Raw genomic sequence first — 21960 nt, 5'->3', positions numbered from 1 at the left:
TGGTATCTCAAAATTGCTTAAAGATACATTTCCATGATTACAAATGAGCTTAAACACTTTTCTGTATTTTGTTTACTATCTAACTCATTGTGAAAATATTTGTTTTTATCTTTTCTTCATTCTCCTACCTAGGGGCTTAATTTTCTCACAAATCTGAATGATATTTGTATACACTTTATTAGAATCATTTCATTATATCCAAAAATGGATTGTTTTCCCTGTCTATGGTACCTTTCCATTACCTCTGATATTTTCATTATATGTAAATTATGTATTTGAGACTACCCTTGCCTTTATATTTTTTTAAGTGAGAAAGCTATTATTCCTCTTTGATCTCAAAACAAAATCATAACATATTAGCATTTCTATGAGCTTAAAATAGTTAACTTATTCATACATTTGGATTTTTAGTGTGATAAAGTGAGAATTTTTTTCAAAATTCCTATTTCATTACCTCAAACTATACTTAATAAGTACCCCTCCTCTCATATTTTATAATGGTGGAATTGTGTGCGGTTAGGACCCCTTTTAAGCTTTCTAAGTTTTATCCATAGCTCATTCCCTACACTAACAACATTCCAGTTTTGAATATCTGGTAAAGCTGTATGTCTCCTATCCAATCACTGATCTTTCCCCTTACAATGCTCTTTGATACTCTCATTGGCTTATTTTCCCATGTTTTACTTAACTAGTTGCAAAAATAATTCTCAGGGTTTTTGTCTTTTTTTTTTTTTTTTAACTGTAATAAATTGGCATTAGTTTGGTAATAACACCTTTTATTGTTTTCTCTCAAGAAACATGGTATGGTTTGCATAATATTTGTATTACAAGTATACTGCTATTCTTTAAGCAATGAGTAAGGATTTGATTTGAACTTGATATTTATTGGTATGTACACTAGTTTTCATCAATCGTCTTAGGAAGTACAATGGGTATTTCCCATCAGGATTTAGAATTTCACAAATCATCTATTTCTGGCACTTATCAACATTGTAGATACTTCTGGTAGTTCTTTAATATTCTATCATCTTTGTAAGAACCAGTAGAGGAAAGTGTGATTTTTTTTTTAAAAAAAGGGAAACCTCATTTTTTTCTTTCTTCTTAGCCATTCATTCCCTTCCATCCATTTATCCAACCACTAAGTTCTTGAGTTAGAATTTGATTTACAGAGAAAGGAATTAAAATTTTTAGCTATAGAAGTTGGGAGACTGGTCTTGGTATTTTATAGCCTCAAACCTATGGCTAAATTTTTCGAAAGAGAAATATTTTAGAATAAAATGTGGGAGGGGAAAGCTGCCTGAGAAAGCCATCTGGACAGATATAAAAATAATGCAAACTAACTGTGCTATTGCACCCTTTATGCAAATGCCTTACTCTTCCTAAACAGATCCGAAGCATCTCTGATCCAAAGTACATGCTTAGCCCTCTCTTATTCTCAGCTATCCCCGGAACTACGGTAAGGACCTGGGAATGTTCAATACGTGCTGCTGAACTTAAATGGAACAGGTATTACTTGCCTAATGTATTGCAAAACTGGTTATAGAAAATCAAATCAATATGGAAAGGTTAGAAACTAAAATTATAAGATTATAAATTTTATTTTTACCTTCAAAGCCAGAATTCAGAAGGTGCTCCCCCAGGTCACAGCCAAACACCCTCTCTTTCAAGATCCCCCGCTGCTTCAGCTTCTGTTTTGTCGGACGAGACTTCATGAATGTGCGTAAGAAAGTGATAAGCTTGCCGTGCTTTTTAGACACTAAAAAACAGTGATAAAGAGAAAATATCTTAGTTGTAGTGAGAGGTTACATTTTTACTTAGAGATCTGGACAGGCTGGCTGCAAAATAACCTATTAAAAGTACAGTTCATATTCTGTAGGAAATTTTCAGCAGCAGTGTAGATAACAGTTATTTATAAATAACATCACCATTTTTCACATTCTTCTCACCAGCCTGGGATCTTATTTGATGGGATTGTGAGCAATTTTAGGTACTGTACCCTGTGACTTCTAAATCACGCATGATGAACCATGCATTTCCCGAATGCATACCTACGGATGCTACAGGGTTATGACTGGTACCTGAGTTTCACTCTAATATATTACTTTGGAGATCTTCATAACAAGTGAGGCTTAAATGGTGTTAATGTGGTTTTCCTTTCTAGCCAATTTCTAAAATATTTTACTTAGTGGTTAGAAATTTTCATGGCATTTATCATCTGAAAATTAAAACAGAGAACAACTCCCTTTTTCATTTTATATAGAGGACAATCCCATTATGACATAGAAAACGCGTGTCAAACTAATTGCTATATAAATACAAAATACCCATGAAAAACATTAGACTTTCTATTAACATTCATCTAGAGTATACTAAGTATATAATCTTAAACCCCTTATAGATCAAGGCAACAGAGAAATAAACTAACACATAGTAAAATATTTCCACTGATTGATATATTAGAAAGACAACAGTGAAAGAATTGAATGCAAACAAATCCCTAGGTGCAGCTTACAGGGTAAATTACTCTAAAATTCAACCTGCAGCAAATATCGTAAGCTCAGAGATTAGTTGCTGGAGAGAAGGCTAAGCCACGTGGCCTCAATCCCGCTCCTCGGTGTGCAGATGGTGACTGGGCGTCTCACTGAATCCTACTGCAGATTCTCGAGTGACCTCAAATCCTCGGAACCGATGAAGCCTCCTAGAGATATTCTGTTGCCGAGACTAACTTGGGTCCTAGGCGGATCACTAAGTGCGTTACTCCAGATCAGACATCTGCCACCCATTTCTTTTCATTTACTATGAAACACCATGAGCAGACATCAGCTTCTTTTCTATAAACTGTACGGGAGGAATTCACTGTGACCGGTTTGCCCATAACTGAGACGTTTCCTGAGACGTTTCCTGAGCGGCTGTCTGCTTACAAGCAAATCTATGATGAAAAAAACCCAGAAAACAAACACAAAGCCAGCCACCATGGTGTATGTCTTAAAAGAGGGACACTTCCTCGAGAAGGGCGCAGGCCGGCCTGAAGAAGGGATTCCGGCAAAGGCACGGTCGTCCCGGACGACAGCCCCCGAAGCCCAGCCAGGGGCACGAGGTGTGGGCAGGAAGCCAGTGACACTGACGCCTGACCCTGACCCTGACCCTGACCCTGACCCTGCGTAAACCCAGGGTAACGTGTGTGTCCGTCTTCGTTTTAACAAGAGCTTAAAAAGTAAAAAATAAATAAATAAAAATTTTAAAGTAGAGAAAAGCCTATAGAATAAGGGTATAAGAGAACAGTCTTGTACAGCTGCACAAAATGTTTGTGTTTTAGGCTAAGAGTTGCTACAAAAAAGTCAGAAAGTTAAAAAAACTACAAAGTTATAGGGGGGAAAATGGCGGCAAAGCAGGTGGTAGTTACACTCACCTCCCTCCAGGACCAGGGCAAAATCACAGTTAAATTAGACACAAGCCACCTGCGCAAGCGCGTGGAGCCCAGCGGAGGCCTGGTGCCTAAGGACACGCCGAAGGAGCCAGGCTGGGATCCCGAGGTGGCCTCCCACCCCCGCCTTACCCCGTACCAGTGAACCAGTGAGTACAATTCTCTTTTGAGGAATAGAAGTCGGAAACACTATCAATAAGACTGCCACGGAAAGAGGCAGAATGGGAATTCGGCTTGAGACGGTTAAGGGCTTACGAAAACATTTTAACGGGGGAACAGTGCAATGCAGGGTGAGCGTCTTAAGGTTAAGGTCAACCTAATATGCTGGATTAGAGAAGTGAAAATGATACCAATGGCACTTCCACAGACAAAATACATAAAAAATAAAACACAAAACAATAGTTGGACAAAGGCAAATCATACCATTTTATATTCAATTTCCCTGTTCTACAATTAAAATGCAGCATGTGCCACAAGGTAACTACTTCCTTATTATTTAGACATGATGGACAGATTTTTACATCTGCAATCTTTTCTCAAACATGAGACAAACCCAATCAAACCAGTCTTTCCAGCAGCTAAAAGCTTCAACAGTATGACACACAGTATCTCCAAGGCAAATCTTTATGACACCAATAACCGGTTTACAGGGAGACACTAAAAACAGGCCGTTCAAGCCGCAGAGAACTCTGACACGCAGAAGGGGGGCACTGTGTGCTTTTAATTACACAAGTAAAATGTTTCTCTAGCAGAACCAAAGAATTCTTACCTTCTCATAACACTTTACCTAAACTAGTTCTCTAAATTCGAGCTCAGAAATCTGCTAGACTGGTTTGAGAAAAGTCTGGGTTTGAGTTAACTTCTCAGGACACTGAAGGAAGAGGGTTTGTGCCAGTTAATGGCCTCGGCATTGTTTGTTTGGTTACATGCATCACGTCCTAAGCCCTGGAACAAATGCAGAGTCAGACGAACTGAGCGTTGAGGCGGGATGCTAACACCTGAAGAGGTGGTCCCGATTAAACCCAGGATACAATAAATGATGAGTGTGACGTGTGGCACGTCCAGTGGACTGGTTTTCACAATTGCACACAAAACCTTCTTTTGCTCAAAGTTTCCAAACACAGATTAAATGACCATTTGGTGGAAATTTAAAAGAGGGGAACAGAAGTAGAGGCAACTAGACTACATGGTATTTAAGGGTCTCTTATAACCTCCCAAATTCTAAATCTCTGTTGCATACTTTGAAATACTTTGAGCATCAGGGCAGAGAGAGAGGACCCCTTTGTATCCGTCTCCGCCTCCGTCTATCTACAACTAGTAGGACATTTAAAACACAACAAAGGTCCCCGCTCGGCGAGGAGATTCCTGAAGGCGGGTGTGTTGGCATGCGTAGGGAAGGCAGGATGGCAGAGACAGAAGAGAACCCACAGCCCTGGCTCCCGACTCCTCAGCTGAACCCACAGCCCCAGCCAACATGGTAGCAGCGGGAAGTCGGGCACAGCCCCTACAACACTGCCCAGTTCGGCGGAGGGTAAAAGAGGGGGCAGCAGCTGCAGTGCCCCAGTCAGGCTCTCCCCCCAGTTATGGCGGTGCTCACACCACCGGAGAGCCTGGGAGCAGCGGTGAGGGTGCATCTCCAGGCTCCCGGCCACATCACTGCAGTGCCAGAGCCACAGGACACCAGGTAGCAGTGGGGGGGGGGGAGTCCTACCTTGCAAACTCAGCTCCTGTCTCAACTGCCACATCCCCCCACAGGACACCAGGTAGCGGGAGGGGGGAGAGGGGTCCTACCTTGCAAACTCAGCTCCTGTCTCAACTGCCACATCCCCCCACAGGACACCAGGTAGCGGGAGGGGGGAGAGGGGTCCTACCTTGCAAACTCAGCTCCTGTCTCAACTGCCACATCCCCCCACAGGACACCAGGTAGCGGGAGGGGGGAGAGGGGTCCTACCTTGCAAACTCAGCTCCTGTCTCAACTGCCACATCCCCCCACAGGACACCAGGTAGCGGGAGGGGGGAGAGGGGTCCTACCTTGCAAACTCAGCTCCTGTCTCAACTGCCACATCCCCCCACAGGACACCAGGTAGCGGGAGGGGGGAGAGGGGTCCTACCTTGCAAACTCAGCTCCTGTCTCAACTGCCACATCCCCCCACAGGACACCAGGTAGCGGGAGGGGGGAGAGGGGTCCTACCTTGCAAACTCAGCTCCTGTCTCAACTGCCACATCCCCCCACAGGACACCAGGTAGCGGGAGGGGGGAGAGGGGTCCTACCTTGCAAACTCAGCTCCTGTCTCAACTGCCACATCCCCCCACAGGACACCAGGTAGCGGGAGGGGGGAGAGGGGTCCTACCTTGCAAACTCAGCTCCTGTCTCAACTGCCACATCCCCCCACAGGACACCAGGTAGCGGGAGGGGGGAGAGGGGTCCTACCTTGCAAACTCAGCTCCTGTCTCAACTGCCACATCCCCCCACAGGACACCAGGTAGCGGGAGGGGGGAGAGGGGTCCTACCTTGCAAACTCAGCTCCTGTCTCAACTGCCACATCCCCCACCAGAGTGGAGGTGCCCTGAGACACAGGTGACCCAGACACAGCTATTCCCTTCTAAGTATATACACCACGACTTACATTTCCATTCTCCTGTTGACTGCCACTCAGAGTTTCCAAGTTTTTATTATTACTATCAATAATGCATTGGAAAATCTCATTAAGTGCCTCGCTGGGCTCAAGTGAGGGAACTCTGGCATTCATATTCAGGAGGAAGATTGTTGGGATGTAGAGTATTTTACTTTGAACCGTATTTCTTTTTTATTTTTATTATTTTTATTTAATGTATTGATTGATTTTAGAGAGGGAGGAAGGGAGAGGGAGAGAGAAAGAAACATCGATTTGTCACCCCACTTATTTATGCACCATTGGTTGATTCTTGTACGTGCCTTGACCAGGGGTCAAACCCACATCCTTGGTGTATCGGGACGACCACCTGAGCTGCCCAGCCAGGGCCTATTTTCAACCGAATTTCAACTTTGTAAAAATATTCTCTAAAACGACTCACCAATACGCACTCCTATAGAATGTTTTTCGTTCCTTGTCCTATTTAGCTCCGTCAGACTTCTTCATTTTTACCAATCTGATTAGTATGAAATTGTATTTCTCTTCAGCATGTATTTCTGCGCTTGCCAAGAAGTTATACATTGTTTCACAAGCTTACTGGCCGTTCAGTTCTCCTCTTCAGTGAAATTACTGTTCATACCCCTTGCCCACCTTACTGTTTGGTTGTCTTTTTCTTAACAATAGGCAAAAATTCTTTAAATCATCTGGAAACAAATCCTTTGTCAATTATACGCATTATAAATACCTTCGCACAGTCTGTGGCTTACCTTTTACTGTATAAAATTTTGCATGTCAAAAATACAGGTTCCCATGCTTTAAGATATCCTTCCTTACCCAAGGTCATAAACATTGTCCTATAAACCCCTTTTTTCCTAAAATTTTTAAAAATTTTTAGTTGACTTTGAACTTTTTAAAGTGTTTGGGGTGAAGTAGACATACAATCATAACTTTTCTTCCTTATACATAACCGATTGTTCCATCACCTTTCATTGAGTAAGTCTGTCTCTGATTTGTAAGATTGATTCTTATATGAAAAACACAGACAGTATGTAAGGGAATTCTACCAGTTTCTCTGTCCATCAATATCTCACTTCCCCAATTTCTAAGACTTTATAAGCCTTAATATCTAGAAAGAATGCCTTTATATTTTTAGCCCTTTGCTCTTTCATACGATTTTTAGAATCAGCCTGTCAAATTATTTTAAAAAACAAACTTTTGGGAATATGACTAAAGCTGCCCTGAATTATGATTATTTTGGAGAAGTGACCTCTTCATGACAGTGAGCTTTCCCATCCCTGAACACAGTATATCTCTCCACGTATCTAAGATTCTTGTATGCCCTGCAGTAAATTTTTCTAGTATTTTTCCATAAAGGCCTTACATACTTTTGTTATAGTCTTAGGAACTTTATGATTTTTGTTGCTTTTGTAACTGGCACTATTTTCTAAATTATGTTTTCTAATCGTTTAATACTGGTGTACAGAAACACAACAAGCAGGGTGTGTCAGACCGCCGGGATCACAGCCCGAGACCTCCCGCTGTCTGACTGTGAACAAAGCACCTAACTCTTAGTCCTTCCTTTTCCTCACCTATGAACATGTGAAAAATGGTAACCACCTAACAGGATTGGCGTGAGGATGAAATAGGGTATAAGGCACTCAGTGTTAGACAGAAAAAGCTTAATAAACGTTAAGTGCTTTTACTGTCACTGTGCTATTCATCTTTTATTCAGCAACCCTGCTTAATTCTGTTATTAATAATTTGACTGTAAACTCCTGGATCTGTAGACAATCATTCACACAGAATACAGATTGTCTCTTCCTTTCTAATCCTTTTATTTCTTTTTGTCTAATTTCATTAATCCTCCAATAAATGATTATCTGTTCCCTGGTTTTAAATAGATTATTTCTTATGTCTCGCTACTAAGAATAAAATCTCCTTGAGGTTTTGGAGTAGAAATCTTAACTATATTAAAGAAATTCCCTAATTGTAATTCCTAAGATATATAACATGAACAAGTGTTGAACTTGTTATCAAATGATTTCGCTGCACCTATTTAGATGATCATTTAGTTTGCCTTGCATAATTTTTAAGCTTTATATGTGGAAAACTAAATTTATATGCACTATTAAAAGTCTTGCTTTTATACTTATATGATGAGTGCCCTTTGCTCCTACTTCCCCTGTGTCCTTTGCAGGGATATAAATGAGTGGAAGAGACTTGAGAAGGCAAGTAGCAAATTAAAAAACTAAAGCCTTAAGCCACAGCAAAACTCCCTCTGAGAAATTGTAATAAACACAGGAATACTGTAAGCATATTAGAAGTGACTTTTAGTAAAGAAACACAATCACAAAAACATCTATAGGGTACAAGTGGAGACAAAGAGTTGGAAAAACAGAAAAAACGGCAATAGGTTGCTGATGCCCTAAATAGCAGCAAAGAACTATGACACAGACTTACACTGACGGTCTTAAGTAAACAGCTAGAGTGAACTGTTACTTAGCATTTTCAAATTTATTAAAAATAATATTGGCAAGAGACACAAAAGTTAATTTATCTTTAGCCTGCATTGTCGTATGTCCTGAGAGGATCTTTGGGCAACCTTCTGAACCAGTTTAGTTGGCACTCTTGCTTGGGAAAATGTGCCATCACTCTTACTCAGTTTATAGCTTTGAGTATATCAAATAAGTTTAAACTAAACCAACAAAGCGTTTTTTTTTATGCAAATGAGTACTTTTTAAAAATTTTTCATTAATTTTTAGGGAGAGAGAAAAAGGGAGAAGAAGAGAGATCCCCTACTGGGGATCAAGCCTGAGACCTGGGCATGTGCCCTGACCCGGAATCCAACCGCGACCTTTCAGTGCTCGGGATAACACCCAACCAATGGAGCCATACCAGCCAGGGCCCAACAAAGCTTTTATTTAAAAATAAATGGACTCAGAAATTAATCTATGACTCACTAGAGTAATAACCCTACAAATCTTTCAAAGACAAATTTCTAGATAGTTGAGCAAGATTCTAACATATGACTCAAATATTAAACAATTGAACTAAAAACACTTTTTCCAGTAACTGAAATATGGAACCTCTTGTAACTTTTCCTTTTTCATAATATAAAAGGGCTTTAACATAAATAAAGCTTTGAGGGTGAGTAATGGTATAAAGGAAGTTCTTTAGGCCAATAACTGAAAATACAATTGAGTAATTTCAATAATGTGTTTTTTTAGTCTTACAGAAAACACCCCTCAAATCAGAGTAAAGAAATTTCTTACAAACCAGAGTAAGTTTTCATTTGATGAAATCAGGACATACACAAGGAAGTCCATCACCTACTCTGTTTTTATCTCAGTAGATCTGCCCTCTCCCTGACTCTACCCCCTGGCTTGGTCCCAGTCTTACAAAGGCACGAAGAAGAGAGAGAAAAACTGAATCCTAAACCAGATATCCAACAAAAATTGAAAGAAAATCTAGAAACTACAGTAACATCATAACAATAATGAAAGTTTAGCCTACGTTTATTGAGTGCTTATTAAGCGCCAGTGCTTTACATAGGTTAACTAATTTAAACTCAGATTGTGTTAGCATCACAGTCTAAGTGATTTAAATTCAAAATATAAACCAGTATCTGATCACCAGAATGCAGTCTACAATAGTCTGTTATAAGAACAGTATATTAAATAAAATCTAATTAATCTCCCATTACATTCAGGTAATGACTTCTAAATGAAATAAAGGTTATCAGAATAAGACACTTTATACCCTTCCTCTCTTCTCTAATTATCCAGCTCTAATTATCAAGATGACTTAACACTCACATTTCAATCCCTTTTCTTTAGTGAATCTGGTACTATCCTGTAATATCTGAATACTGTACATAGCTTTTGTATGTGATAAAAATATTTAGTAAGCATAAAATACCAGCAATTCTATTTGAAGATTTAGAAATACATCCTTGAAGCAACGGCCTAATAACTGAAAGCTTTGATACCTTTCCAATAATGAAACAGACACAGTAGTCCGATGGGCGGCGGCCGTCCAATCATGCCTGTTACTGGCCAGGCACAAGCAAGTGAAACATGGATATAGGGTTTCAGTCCTCACTGTACCAAAAACTTGCTGTAAGATTTTAGACAAGGTGATGAACCAGTTTAGACCACAGTTTAATAATATGAAAAAAGAGTTTAACCAAGTAATTTAAGAATTCTAGATTTCAGTGGAAATACCTAAGAATCAGGAAACACTGACAAAGTATAAAACACAGAAAGTTCTAAAGTCTATGGGAAATGTCTTTGCTTTAGGAAAATTTATCAGGAGGGAAAAAAGGACACCATTTAAAACTTCACTGGCAAGCAGTGTCAAAAACAATAAATTAGGTTTTCTAAATCACCTTGGAGAGGGCTGGTATAAAAATTCAAGATCGAAAGATCATTGTTAATGTTACTGTTTATGTATAGTATATTAGGCTTGGCACTTTTTAAATTAAGTTAATTGAAATTAAATTACTTCTTTTTTTCCCCACGGAAACTTACAATAGTAGTAAGGGGTCCTTTTGTAACTAATTCACACAACGTGCTTATACCATTTCCAGAACTGAATGCCTAATCGTACTCTCTTTCCCTGTTAAAGCCATGCACAGCTGTTGGCCGTGACACACAATACACTACTGTTTGTTTCTTTGATTTATTTGCTAGGAAGACCTTGGTGAACAGTATAGTGGTCATTTATAATACTGTTTTATTAGAAAATGCCATGTGCTTTATAGATATTAGTTTTTGAACTAGGTTTAAGAATGCACTCTAGTAAGAGAAATTTAAAAGGTAAATATTATCTATAGGTTCTGGCTTGTGAAAACTTGTATTCTTTCAGGGCGATACTCAAAATGCAAAGCCCTCACTGTCTCTCTAGGAACTGCTGATTTACTTCTATATTTTTCCTTAAATTCAGCTTTACTGTTGAAAGTATTACAGAGTTCTCCTCCCCCCTCCCCCATTTACTTCTAATTTTTAAAGCATAGCAGCTTCGGCCTTGGATTTCATCTCTTCTCACCCGCTCAAGATATCCAAGAAAATCTTTAGGTAAATTAGAGTATTAATTCTTAATATACTGCTGAAGTTACCGTGGAAGAAAGTACATAATCATTTTAGTCAATATATTATAAACAGTTTTGGAAGAGGAAAAGCACAGTTCTCTCACTGAGGCGTGTAACAGCTGCAAGGGCCACCAGGAAAGCTCTCTGGGGCCGGCAGGGATGAGATGCTGGTATGCGGACGCCGTAACAGTTTGATATCTGCACATTCCAATCTCAAAGGGAGGAAACCAGGTATCTGAGAAATGTCATGTACGAGCAGTGCTAAACTAAAAATAACAATGACAGTAATGGCTCTTGACTGAAAAACTAGAAAGCTACTAACAGTTACATAAATCAAACTGGCTCCCATGTACCCATGAGAGAGAAGACGAGGCATTTCAAAAGCCCTTCCTAAGTGGAACGCAAGTGGATGACACCAGGGATACAAAAAAATAAATCTGCAGTGAATTTCAGAGAAGAACCTTTCAGACACAGATGAGAGAAGCACAATTCACTTGGGAAAAGGCATGGAAAGCAAGCGACAAATGGCTTCTAAAGAATATCCGGCACCACTCATGTGGCCAGGCATGCTTGCGGTTAACTAAAATATTTGGGTCTTGGAATAAAAATGTATCTTTATCCCGCTTACTGAAGAATGAAACCAAAGCAGTATCCTGCTGCTGCTCTTCCTAGAGTACATAAAGTTATAAACTAGAAAGGGCATGGTATGTTAGAGCCTGGAAATCAGTTCCTCGGGGAAAGCGGTCATCAGGTTAAGACAGACACTTATTTACATTATACGTTAACTTTTCCAGGGGCTACAAACTTCAGTAATAAATATCAAAGAAAGCTCAAATTTGACTTGTGTGATTTTTAGGGAGATATAAATAAGCTATACATTTTTCTTGCTAAAACTGATACTAATTTTTATTTTTAAATTTAAATTAAAAATTTAAATAATAAATGATTGGTTTTGTTCCTTAACTTTGTAAAAAAATTTTAGAAAGTTAAAAAATAAACCTAACTTGGTGACTTTACCACCTCAGTTATATAAGACTCTGACTAATTGCACATCTAAATACAGAACAAAAAGATTTGCATTTGAGCAGAGGAGAGTGGGAGGAAACATGATGTGGGTATGAATCCTGATACTCAGGCCCTGACACACTGGGGTGAGTGTGCTACACAGGCTATGAGAGCAAGGATTTTAAAGTAACCTGGGTTCCTGTTTTTCTAAGATGAACTAGTGCTGTTTGATAAAAGTTTAAAACCTAGTACTATCACAAGGAAGAAATTTATATTATTTTCTCTTACAAAAATTAAAATACAGAAACTATACAGTCTCAGGAATTCAGTGACATCAAAGGTTAGAAGACTATCAAAAGTGCTCCATGAATTTCTAGAAATCTGAAGATTCAGAACCTTAATCTTAACAGTGTGAAAACTCTCTTGTCTGGAAATTTTTTAATTAGATTAAAATGTAAAGACAGTCACCTTGATGCTATATAGTCTTCTGCACTTTGTCAAGCTGTGGAGTGTGGTGGAGAACACTGTGGGTTTTGTTTTTGTTTCTATGGGTTGGGTTTTTTCTTTTCTTTTTCTTTCTTTCAGGAGCTGGAGGGAAAAGTTTCTGTCTGGAGAGCACTGACCTGATGATGCAAACTCTACTTAAAGCAAACAGCTTAGAGTTTTGCCCTAAAAAAGACCTGACCTTGAGCATGGGGAACAAGGAAACAGGCTCCTGAGACAGACAGACCTGAGGGTTCGAGTCCACCCTCCGATCACTTCCCAGTTTGCAAGATCTTGAGCAAATTACCTATTTAGTTCTCAATTCCCTCAAATACACATTGAGAATGACAATAACAACACACTTCACTCAGGGTTACTCTAATGCTTTCATGAAAGTACTTATATGCCAAGCACTAACTAGCTCAGTAAGTGTCAATAAACGGGTTATTTTTATTACTGTAATTTTTCTTTACTTTTGGGATCCTCCATGTACAGAGCTAACCGGAACCTAGTCGGCTTTCCAAACCAGGTTCAGTGAATCTCGGTGCACCTCCTGAATCAGGGCCCAGATCACGCAGGAGGGGTGATCACACAGGGAGTCACTTTCCAGTCCTGGAACTGTCTTAAATGCAAAGTTAACCTAAGAAACCTCAGATTTCTGCTCCCTCCTGCAGAATACCATATACAGTAGCACTCCATAATACTTCAAAAGAGGAGAGTTCTGGTCTCACACCATTAACATGTGAGCTACAAGTGTGTGTGTTTTAAGCTGACAATGAAAAGGGGCTCTAAAATTTGAAATCCCCCTATTTATGGTTTTGAAAATTAAAATATTGATATCATTTGAACAGTAGAACATCCCTGGGCCGGGGGGGGGGGGGGGGAGATGCTCAAATTCTTAACAGGGCTGATGACCTGTGAGTCACAGAAAATTCTGCTTAATGAAAGGTCTAACGAAGGTCCATGTACACACTGACTGCTACCATAGTGGTAAAAAAAGGAGCAAACACAAATATTTTATGGATGGAGCCTGTTATCCTTACTACTGCCAATGAGGAAAAACACACACACACTACTTGAAGGTAAAGGGCAGGAGGGCTGCTTCCTTTTGCTAACTTGAACAGCCTCTTTAAACAGTCCACCAAGTTCTTTTCAGTAAATCAGTGCTGCCTGGGAAATACTAACCCACCAGGAAAAAAAATTCAAATCTGACATATACTGGTGGCTTATGAAACACAGGCAGGTTCTTTTAATCATGAAAACTTCTGTACATTAACCTAAGGTCTAGAAAACATTAAGAAATAAGCTGATTTCAAACAGAAAAGTGGGTAATGCCTGACTAGGAAAGAGATACATTGCCCAATACAATGTGGTACAATCTACTTCAAAAAGCGATCATCTCTCCACGAACATTAAGTCTCAGTTATAATTCCTGGACACTCCAAAAATTAACCATTCACTCAAAAGCAACTGAGGACACGGGCCCAAACACAACGTCAAAGCAGTCACCATGAAACACTCGGGGCGAGGCTGGAGGCCAGCGTCTGAGTAACTGCTTGAGACAGCCTTACCTTTGGCGGTGGCGCGGGTTTTGGTATCAGGACGTAAGGCGACTGCGAATGACTGCACTCAGCAGGCCAGCCCCAGGACACAGCAGCTCTGCAGTCCACGCACACGCGCACAGCATGGGTCACGAGCCCGGAGGCTCGGGCCTTTCCCGGCGCGGGGCACCTTCGCGCTCCGGCTGCGTCTTCAGGCCCCGCCGGCAGTTCCCTCGCGGCTCTGGAGCCGGCAGGCCGTGTGGGGGAAGAGCGCTGGCCGCCCTCAGCACCGCCCGCTCCGGTCTCAGGGAAACGCCCGCCCGCCCGAGCTGCCACCCGCAGAGCCGGCTCCTCCGGCACAGCCCCACCCACGGCCTCAGGTGAGCGCTCCCTGCTCAGCCAGCGCCTCCGAGCTTCATGTTTAATTATGTTTTATCCCTTCGACACGTTACTACTCGGCTGCCTGTATTTGCTATCTAGATAGGATGCGGTGTATCCAATAGAAATGATGGTACTTCAGGCTCAAATAAATAAGAGAAGTAATTGATCCTGCAGGAAGTATTGCCAGCGAAAGGCTGAAGCCTTCAACTGGCAGCAACACTAAGAAAACATACCCTTTAATATCTCTGCCGATAATAAGCTGCGGTTGTTGTTCTAATAACATGTTTAAAAAAAGTATCAATTTACACTGCCTCTGTGTGAAAATCCTGAGAGGCAACAATCTCTTAAGCATCTCTTAGGGGGGACAAAGTTTTTTTCAGAATTGGAAATCTAGAATTAAACTAATTTTCCTGAGTATGGGCTGCCCCTTTACACACTGACCAGATGTTAAAATTGTAACTTTACTCATCTAAGTAATGATGAGATTCAGTATTTATACTACAGTGCTGTACTGTGTTAACCCTACTAGAATTATTTGAGGAAATAAATGAATTGGAGGAGATTGACCTATTTTCTGTTCCAAATGACTCTGTACTAATAACAATGAAAACCCACCTTGAGAAACTTGTTTTTACTAAACACATAACGTGCCAGACATTAATTCTATGCACTTTACAAGTCGTCTTCATCACAACCCTGTGCAGCTGATTCTAATGTCATTCCCATCCTAGAGAACAGGCAGGCAGGGCCTCCCGGCGGGGGGGGGGGGGGGGGGGGGGGGGGGGGGGGGGGCTGCCAGGGTCACACAGGTAGGGGCCGTCAGATTTCAGATAGTCCGGGGGGTGGGGGGTGGGGTGTCATCTTGCCAAAATCTCCTGCTACTGATCAAATTTACTCTTTCCTTCCTCTCTGAATATAGCTCCATACAAAACAATGAATTGATGCAATTTTAAAATATTAAAGACCAGAGAGAATTCTAATAATGTGGCAGGAACAAAGCATGTTAATTTTTACCAATGAAAAGGCTGTGGAGGGAGTTACAGATAAAGTTTATTCGTAGCAGAGGACACAGAGCCACCCTTCTTTGGTTAAAATTTAAATTAAAAGCACCCTTCCTCCCACCCCTTTCCCGGTGAGTAATAGAGACAGCAAGGAAGGGGCCGGGAAAGAGAAAAGGGAAGGAGACGGGGAGAAAAGACAGAAAGAAGAGAGGGGGAGGGGAAATCCAGGGGGTAGAAAGGCCATTTGGGGGACACTCAGTACAACTCAGAATCCCCCCGTATTACCTGACACACAGACACAGATAGGAAGAGGCCGACCGACCGAGGTCTGCCTGCCTGAGTGCGGGAGAGGCACTTAATAACGTAACCCGCACCTAAAAACCAAACGGTTGCACTCTGTGCCAGACAGAAATGCCTGGTAAGAAACGAGGCGGAAGCCGGCGAAACGGAAGGAGTGGGCCCGTCACTGGCTCACCAGTATTGTAACAATGTGGACTTTCTGGTTTTGCTAACGTCCTGTACAGCCACGTGAGATGTCACGGTTGCGGCCGGGGGGGGGGGGGGAGTTGAGTTTTCTGAGTATATGGAACCTGTGTGCTGTTTCTGCAACTTCTTCTGAGACTATAATTATTTCAAAGTAGAAAGCATGTGCTCTGCCTTCCAGTGACTGCTTACAGGGAGGGGAGGCCACCTGCTACTCTTTTCTCATACTTGACAAGACGCGTGGTGGCGAGCCTGCGGGGGACTGTATGTGCCTGTGCGGATGCGGGTGATGAGAGAATTCACGGGGAAGGCAACGAGAAGACATTCCAATCATGCTATCATAAAAGCTACCTGAATTATTCAAACCCTTCACCGTAGGTCTGCCAATGCTGCGGGTGACAGCCACTCTCCTGGTCTGGGCCACTATCCTCTCCCCAGTCTGGTCCCAACAGCCACCTCCAAGCTCTCTTCTTCTTCCCGTGCCCTGTCCCATCCTTAACAGCAATCAAAGTGCTCCTTGAAGGAAGGTCAGGTCAAACAACTGCTCAAAGCCTTCTACTGTCTCCCATCTCATTTTAAATGGGAGCCCAAATGGAACCGTGGCGCCCAGGCCACAAAAGGCTGCAGGATCCTCCCCCACCTCTAGACCTCACCTGGCCTTTACGCCCCCCTGGGTGAAACGGGCCTTCCTGCTGATCCGTCAGCCGCACCTATGTCCAGCTCAGGGTCCTCAGCTCGCAGTGCCCTCTCTGGGAAGCTCTCCCCGTTATGTGCACATCGCCCCTCGTCTCCTCAGGTCTTCGCTCAGAAACCACCTCTAATAAGCCCTTCCCTGACCACTCACCAGCTCTTCACCACGACCCCGCGGGAACCTCACACAGCACCTCCTTTCCCCCAAAGCCCCTCTAGGGTTGTTTTTTCTGTAGCATCGCCTATCACACTATGTATTTCACTTGTTTCCTTTCTCTCCCTGTCATCCTACCTGAACACAAACCAAAACGATAATTTTTCTGTCTTACGTTCGCTGCGCACTCAGTACACTTCTAGTCAACGAATGAACGAATACCGGAAAGGACCCCAAATGGAAAGCTGCCTGGCTCAGGGCAAGGAGGGTGCTGATTAGAGACCTACTCGTAGCAATGGCACAGGGCATGTGGGAGTGTCAGAAATATTCTTAATAACTAGAGCAGGAACTTCATGCTTATCAATCCGCTGTTTTGGAGCAAACATTATGTGTAAAGGATGCAAATTACCCTAAAATAGAACAACCCAGGCGAGGAAAGAAGACCGAGGAGAAGTGTGAAATTCAAACTGAGATCAAATTCACTGCTATATACTATTTCCAAATGAGTGATACAAGCAACGGCTACTGTAGACTGAAATGCGGTCCCTTATTTTCCCAAGTCAGGGACAGAATCAAAGTTGTGTTCTGAAAACCGGCTTTAGTAGTTATTATTAAGCTAGAGCAGTGCAACAGGCATTCCTTGGGCATCCACTGTACAGACAATCTGTGGGGAAGGTAAAGACTAAAGAAACACACTTGTCACTTGTGAGGACACTGCCGTTTAGTGAGCACGAGAAATAGCTACTATTAGATTTGATGGGGCAGGGGGTCGGGGTGGGGGGTTAAACGGGAGGTGGGCTTAGGGAGAGATGGGTCAGGGAAGCTTTCACGGATAAAGCAGATCGTGGCCCGAGTCCAGAAATACAAGGATTTCAACTGGCCAGTGTGGGGAGAGGGCACGCAGCCTGCAGGGGCAGTCGGAGCAGAGGGGAGCCGGGAAGGCACGGGATGTGCTCAGAGAGGAGGAGTCAGAGCACACAGCACACGGGGAGGAGGGGAACAGGAGAACGGAAGGGGGGGGTGGCGGAAAGGACACATAAAGAGTCTGGAGTTGTTTTATATATGATGGGGGAAGGTTGGAAGATGCTTTTTGAATTAGGAGGCATCAGGAAGGCGAGGGCTGAAACAGATCAGCAAGCAAGCGGCTCCCACAAGCCCTTCTCTTCACCACTGTTTAACCCATCTCCCCCCAGTTTCTGCTCTGTCCCAGAGGCCTGTGGGAATCCAAATACATCTTCACTCCTATCGCAATAAAAGCAAAAGGTATTAATATTTGTTTTGAGAGAAAAAACAATATACTTTATCTCTAGTCAATGTTTTATAGTGGGAAGAACTCTGGGCTTTTAGGTTGATTAACCACGACGGAGTTAATCTTTGTCACGTACTTGGTATAGTGCCCGGTACACAGTAGGACCACGTAAGTTGGCTGTGGCTGTTATTAGATGCGGGACTTTAGTAAGTCCTAGTGTCACTCGCCTAGTAAAACCTCAGGCAAGCCGTTTAACCTTTCTAAGTCTCAGCAGCTCCATTTGTTAAAAAAGGAGTGTAATGGGGAGATAGAAATATACTGAGACTCAAATTCCAATTTAAACAATGTAAATACAAGTATCATGAACTCTAAAGCACTTTGCAAATATATGGTATCAAAATTTTTCTAACTGTGTTTCCCTGATGCAAAGTGAGGAAATATTACTTTGGCCTATGCCTGGCAGCCTATTAGGAGGGGAAGCTTCCCTGGGCATTCGCTTGGTGCTCCTCCTAATCCTACATCAGTGACTCCGAGGGTACTGACTTTCATGCCTGATCCTTAAAGTAGTAGCCTCCGGAACACAAGTAAGGATATGTTCGGTGGGAAGGATATTCCATACAACATCCCACACAGGGTAAGGGGAGACCTGGACCTGTTTTACCTGACAGAGAATGTCCAGTCACTTGAAGCTAAAGCGACAAGTAAAGAAACACGATTACAGAAGAGCAAAGTGCTGGGAACACAAGGAAAGAAAAGAGAAACAATCAGGAGCAAACAAAAGAAAACAGAGGTTAAAAGGTGTAATTAAGCAAAATTGCAAATTACGCAAAAAAGCAAGGGCCAGTTACCTGAAAGAAGGAAACAAGGTGAAAGCCTCGGCTACCTTTCTGCTAACCAAAAAATTTAGCTGTCATCAAAAAGAAAGCAAAAATGCACGATGCAAACTCAGAGCGACCAGCCAAAGAGGCTCCTTCCCCCACCACCAGTCCATGAAAACTACTGTAATTCACTGGCTCCTGTGGTACACCTGGGGATACTGGTACAGAGGTTATATCAACAATTAATATATTAACAAAGCATCTGCACAAGCTAAACAGATCTAGCTTCTGACACTTTGACTTTCAATGACTTAAAAGTAAATGCACATAAAGCAATAAATAATAACAGCTCACATTTATCAAGTCTCCAGGGGCCTTATCGCTAACGTTCAAAAGAACCTTGCCTCACTTTTCAGATAAGGAAAGTAGAAATCAGAGAAGCCAAATGACATGCACACAGACGGTAAAACGTGGCACAGGGATTAAAACTCAAGGTTGGAGCTTGTGCTCTTGTCCTTTTGACTGTGCTGCTTTTGACACAGGTATATAAATTAAATGAAACGTCTACATTAAATCTGTTGTCAAAAAATGTCTAACTTACTGGGCGCATTAAAAAGGACTCTTGGAAACTTCCTATTTGGACAGAACGGAGTGAAGGGGAGACGACAATCTGCGTGTTTTGTTTTTTTCATAAAGTAACACATGTTCATTTTAAAGGACTTAACACTGAAGCAAACAGAAAAAGTGAAATGTCCTTGCGGCCTCCATATTCTTCTCTCCAGGAAGGCGGTCATCGTTCCAGACCCTCTTCTGTGAGTCCGTCCTGTTCTGTGACTCGCTTTCTCATTTAACAGTGCACCACGGACAAAAAGTCCCCGGGATCAGCACATACGCCTCTACCTCTTCTTTTTGACAGCTGCAGACTACGTCACAGCACGGAAGCATCCGATCTATTTTGAACCTGAGATTTCCAACATGTGTGTATTAAAGCGACGCTGCAAAGAATATGCATCCGGATGGGAGGTATATTTTCAAAATGCAAAGTGACAAATCCAAAAATGACAGAGGGCTTGATGGGCATTTCTCCAAAGAAGATACACAAATGGCCAATTAGCGCAAGAAAAGGTGCTCGCCGACATTATCCTTCTGGTTCAAAAGAAAGAACATCTCCGGCCAGTCAGAAATCCTCTCTCCTAGCCATCCCGTCATCAGCCTGCTCTCTCCTCGCAGAAGGGAACTGCTAACCCGGCTTCTACCAGCACAGGACAGGCCCAGACTCCGCGGCTTTGAACTCTCCGTTTTAGGGAGTTTCTCAGAGAGCGTGCGCATGGACACCCGGCTTCTTCACCCGTGTTTATTTTGGGAGACTCATCCATGCTGTTGCATGAAGCCGTAACCCCTTTCATTTCCACCAGCGTAGAGAAATCCACTGCATGAACGTGCCTTTATTTACCCATGCCACTATGGACACCCCTCTGAGTTTCTCTAGTTTTTTGACATTTAGGAATGAGGTTGCTATGAACGTCCTATATGTACCTAAGAGTGTATAAAGAAACCGGCAGTGTATGAGGGTTCCCACAGATTTATATCCTTACCAACTTTTGGTATTGTTACTCTTAAAATTCAACCATTCTGGTGGGTGTGCATTGGGTCAATAAGGTTTTAACTTGCATTTCCCTAAAGACTGATAATGTTGAACATCTTATCATACCAATATCTTAATTATTGAAGTTTTAACAATAAATCTTGATATTTATGATAGTAGGTGTCCCACTTTTTTGTTCTTCAAAATGGTTGGGAGTATTTTTGGCTGTGCATTTCCATCTAAATTTTAGAATCAGCTGTCAATTTCCACAAAAATTCCAACTCAAGCTTGGGGCATTTATCAGCAACTCTGTCCTGTGGGGCTCTGTTCCCCTCCTACGGCGACTTTCTCTACTGGATCCCCAGACGCGACACTAGGGGAGTAATGTCTCCATCTACTGGCGTCACTCCACTGGCGTGCCTTCTGCTTAACCTTACTCAGTAATGGTCTCCTGCCTTGTTAATTCTCAAATGCTTCAAAGCGATATTTTCATTTCTGTCCAAATTGTCTAACTCTCCCCAGAGGGCCAGCTGTCTAAATTCCCAGGTCCTTCACTTTCAGAAGTTTATGCCTTTTCTTCTGTCTTTACCTTTTCTCCCCACTGTCTTCCCTCTCCCCCCCACCCCCCAAGTCCTCTTTTCTCCTTTCTAGAGAAAAAAGTAAATAATATTAGAAGATGAAGAACTCCACCTTGGAAACTATAAAAAAGACCCAATGTTGATCCTGGAAATGAAAGATACGCTATGAGGATTTAAGAACTTATTAGATGGGCTTGAGAGATACCTACGCAGAGGGAAGGCTCAGTGAACTTTGAGACAGGTCACCAGAAAGTGTCCCAACTGGGAAGAGAGGATGTGTAACTGACGCGTGAAGGAAAGAGGGGGACAGAGTATTGCACAAAAGAAATAACCAAAGAGGTAAGTGCTGAGAACATTAAGAACGTCAAGAAAGAAACCAATAAGTAGACCCAACGGCTCAGTAAACTCCAAGCAGGACGTGGTGACTCATTAATTTTATTTTTACACCCACAAATAACTGGACATATTGAGAACATTCAGAAGAGCTCCAAAGGGAAATTTTTTCCTATTGCCTTTGTTGTGTAATAATATCGGGAGCTTTACATTTCAGTCTCAAACTATAGCTACATCTTTCAGGTTTGGCATCCAGCAGTGACAGATGGCAGTGTTAAAAATAAACAGAACACTCAAGTTAACTGTAGGCAAAGACAGTTTTAAAGTGTGAAACAAGCTTGAGGCTGACAGAATTCACATCGCCCTTCCCAAAATGTATTAAGAATGCACATTTCCCTATAACAACCCTGCAACACTGCTCACAGAAGGTAAAATATTAGCTTTTGAAGGGGTGCTTCATTCTATGTCATTATTAATTTAGAATTAACAAGTCTACTAATAGAAGCCCATTTCCCAGAAATACCAGTATCTGGT

The 21960-nt window shown here is 42.0% G+C and overlaps 1 protein-coding gene across 4 annotated transcripts in view; it reads right to left on the bottom strand.

The window, feature by feature from the left end:
• The window catches only part of ARHGAP32 (Rho GTPase activating protein 32), a 212551-nt gene that overhangs the window by 24163 nt on the left and 166428 nt on the right, over nucleotides 1-21960 (bottom strand). For 3 of the 4 annotated variants that reach the window (XM_081123638.1, XM_081123637.1, XM_081123640.1), the window contains one exon: nucleotides 1607-1756. In XM_081123638.1, the coding sequence (XP_080979764.1) occupies nucleotides 1607-1756 (150 nt within the window). Of the gene's footprint in view, nucleotides 1-1606; nucleotides 1757-14184; nucleotides 14578-21960 lie in introns of those variants that run through there. The other variant, XM_081123639.1, reaches the window with a different exon arrangement.

The sequence above is a fragment of the Miniopterus schreibersii genome, assembly GCF_964146895.1.
Source record: "Miniopterus schreibersii genome assembly, chromosome: 20".
Taxonomy (NCBI): domain Eukaryota; kingdom Metazoa; phylum Chordata; class Mammalia; order Chiroptera; family Miniopteridae; genus Miniopterus; species Miniopterus schreibersii.
The sequence above is the reverse complement of the archived record's forward strand: the minus strand, read 5'-3'. Positions and strand labels throughout refer to the sequence as shown.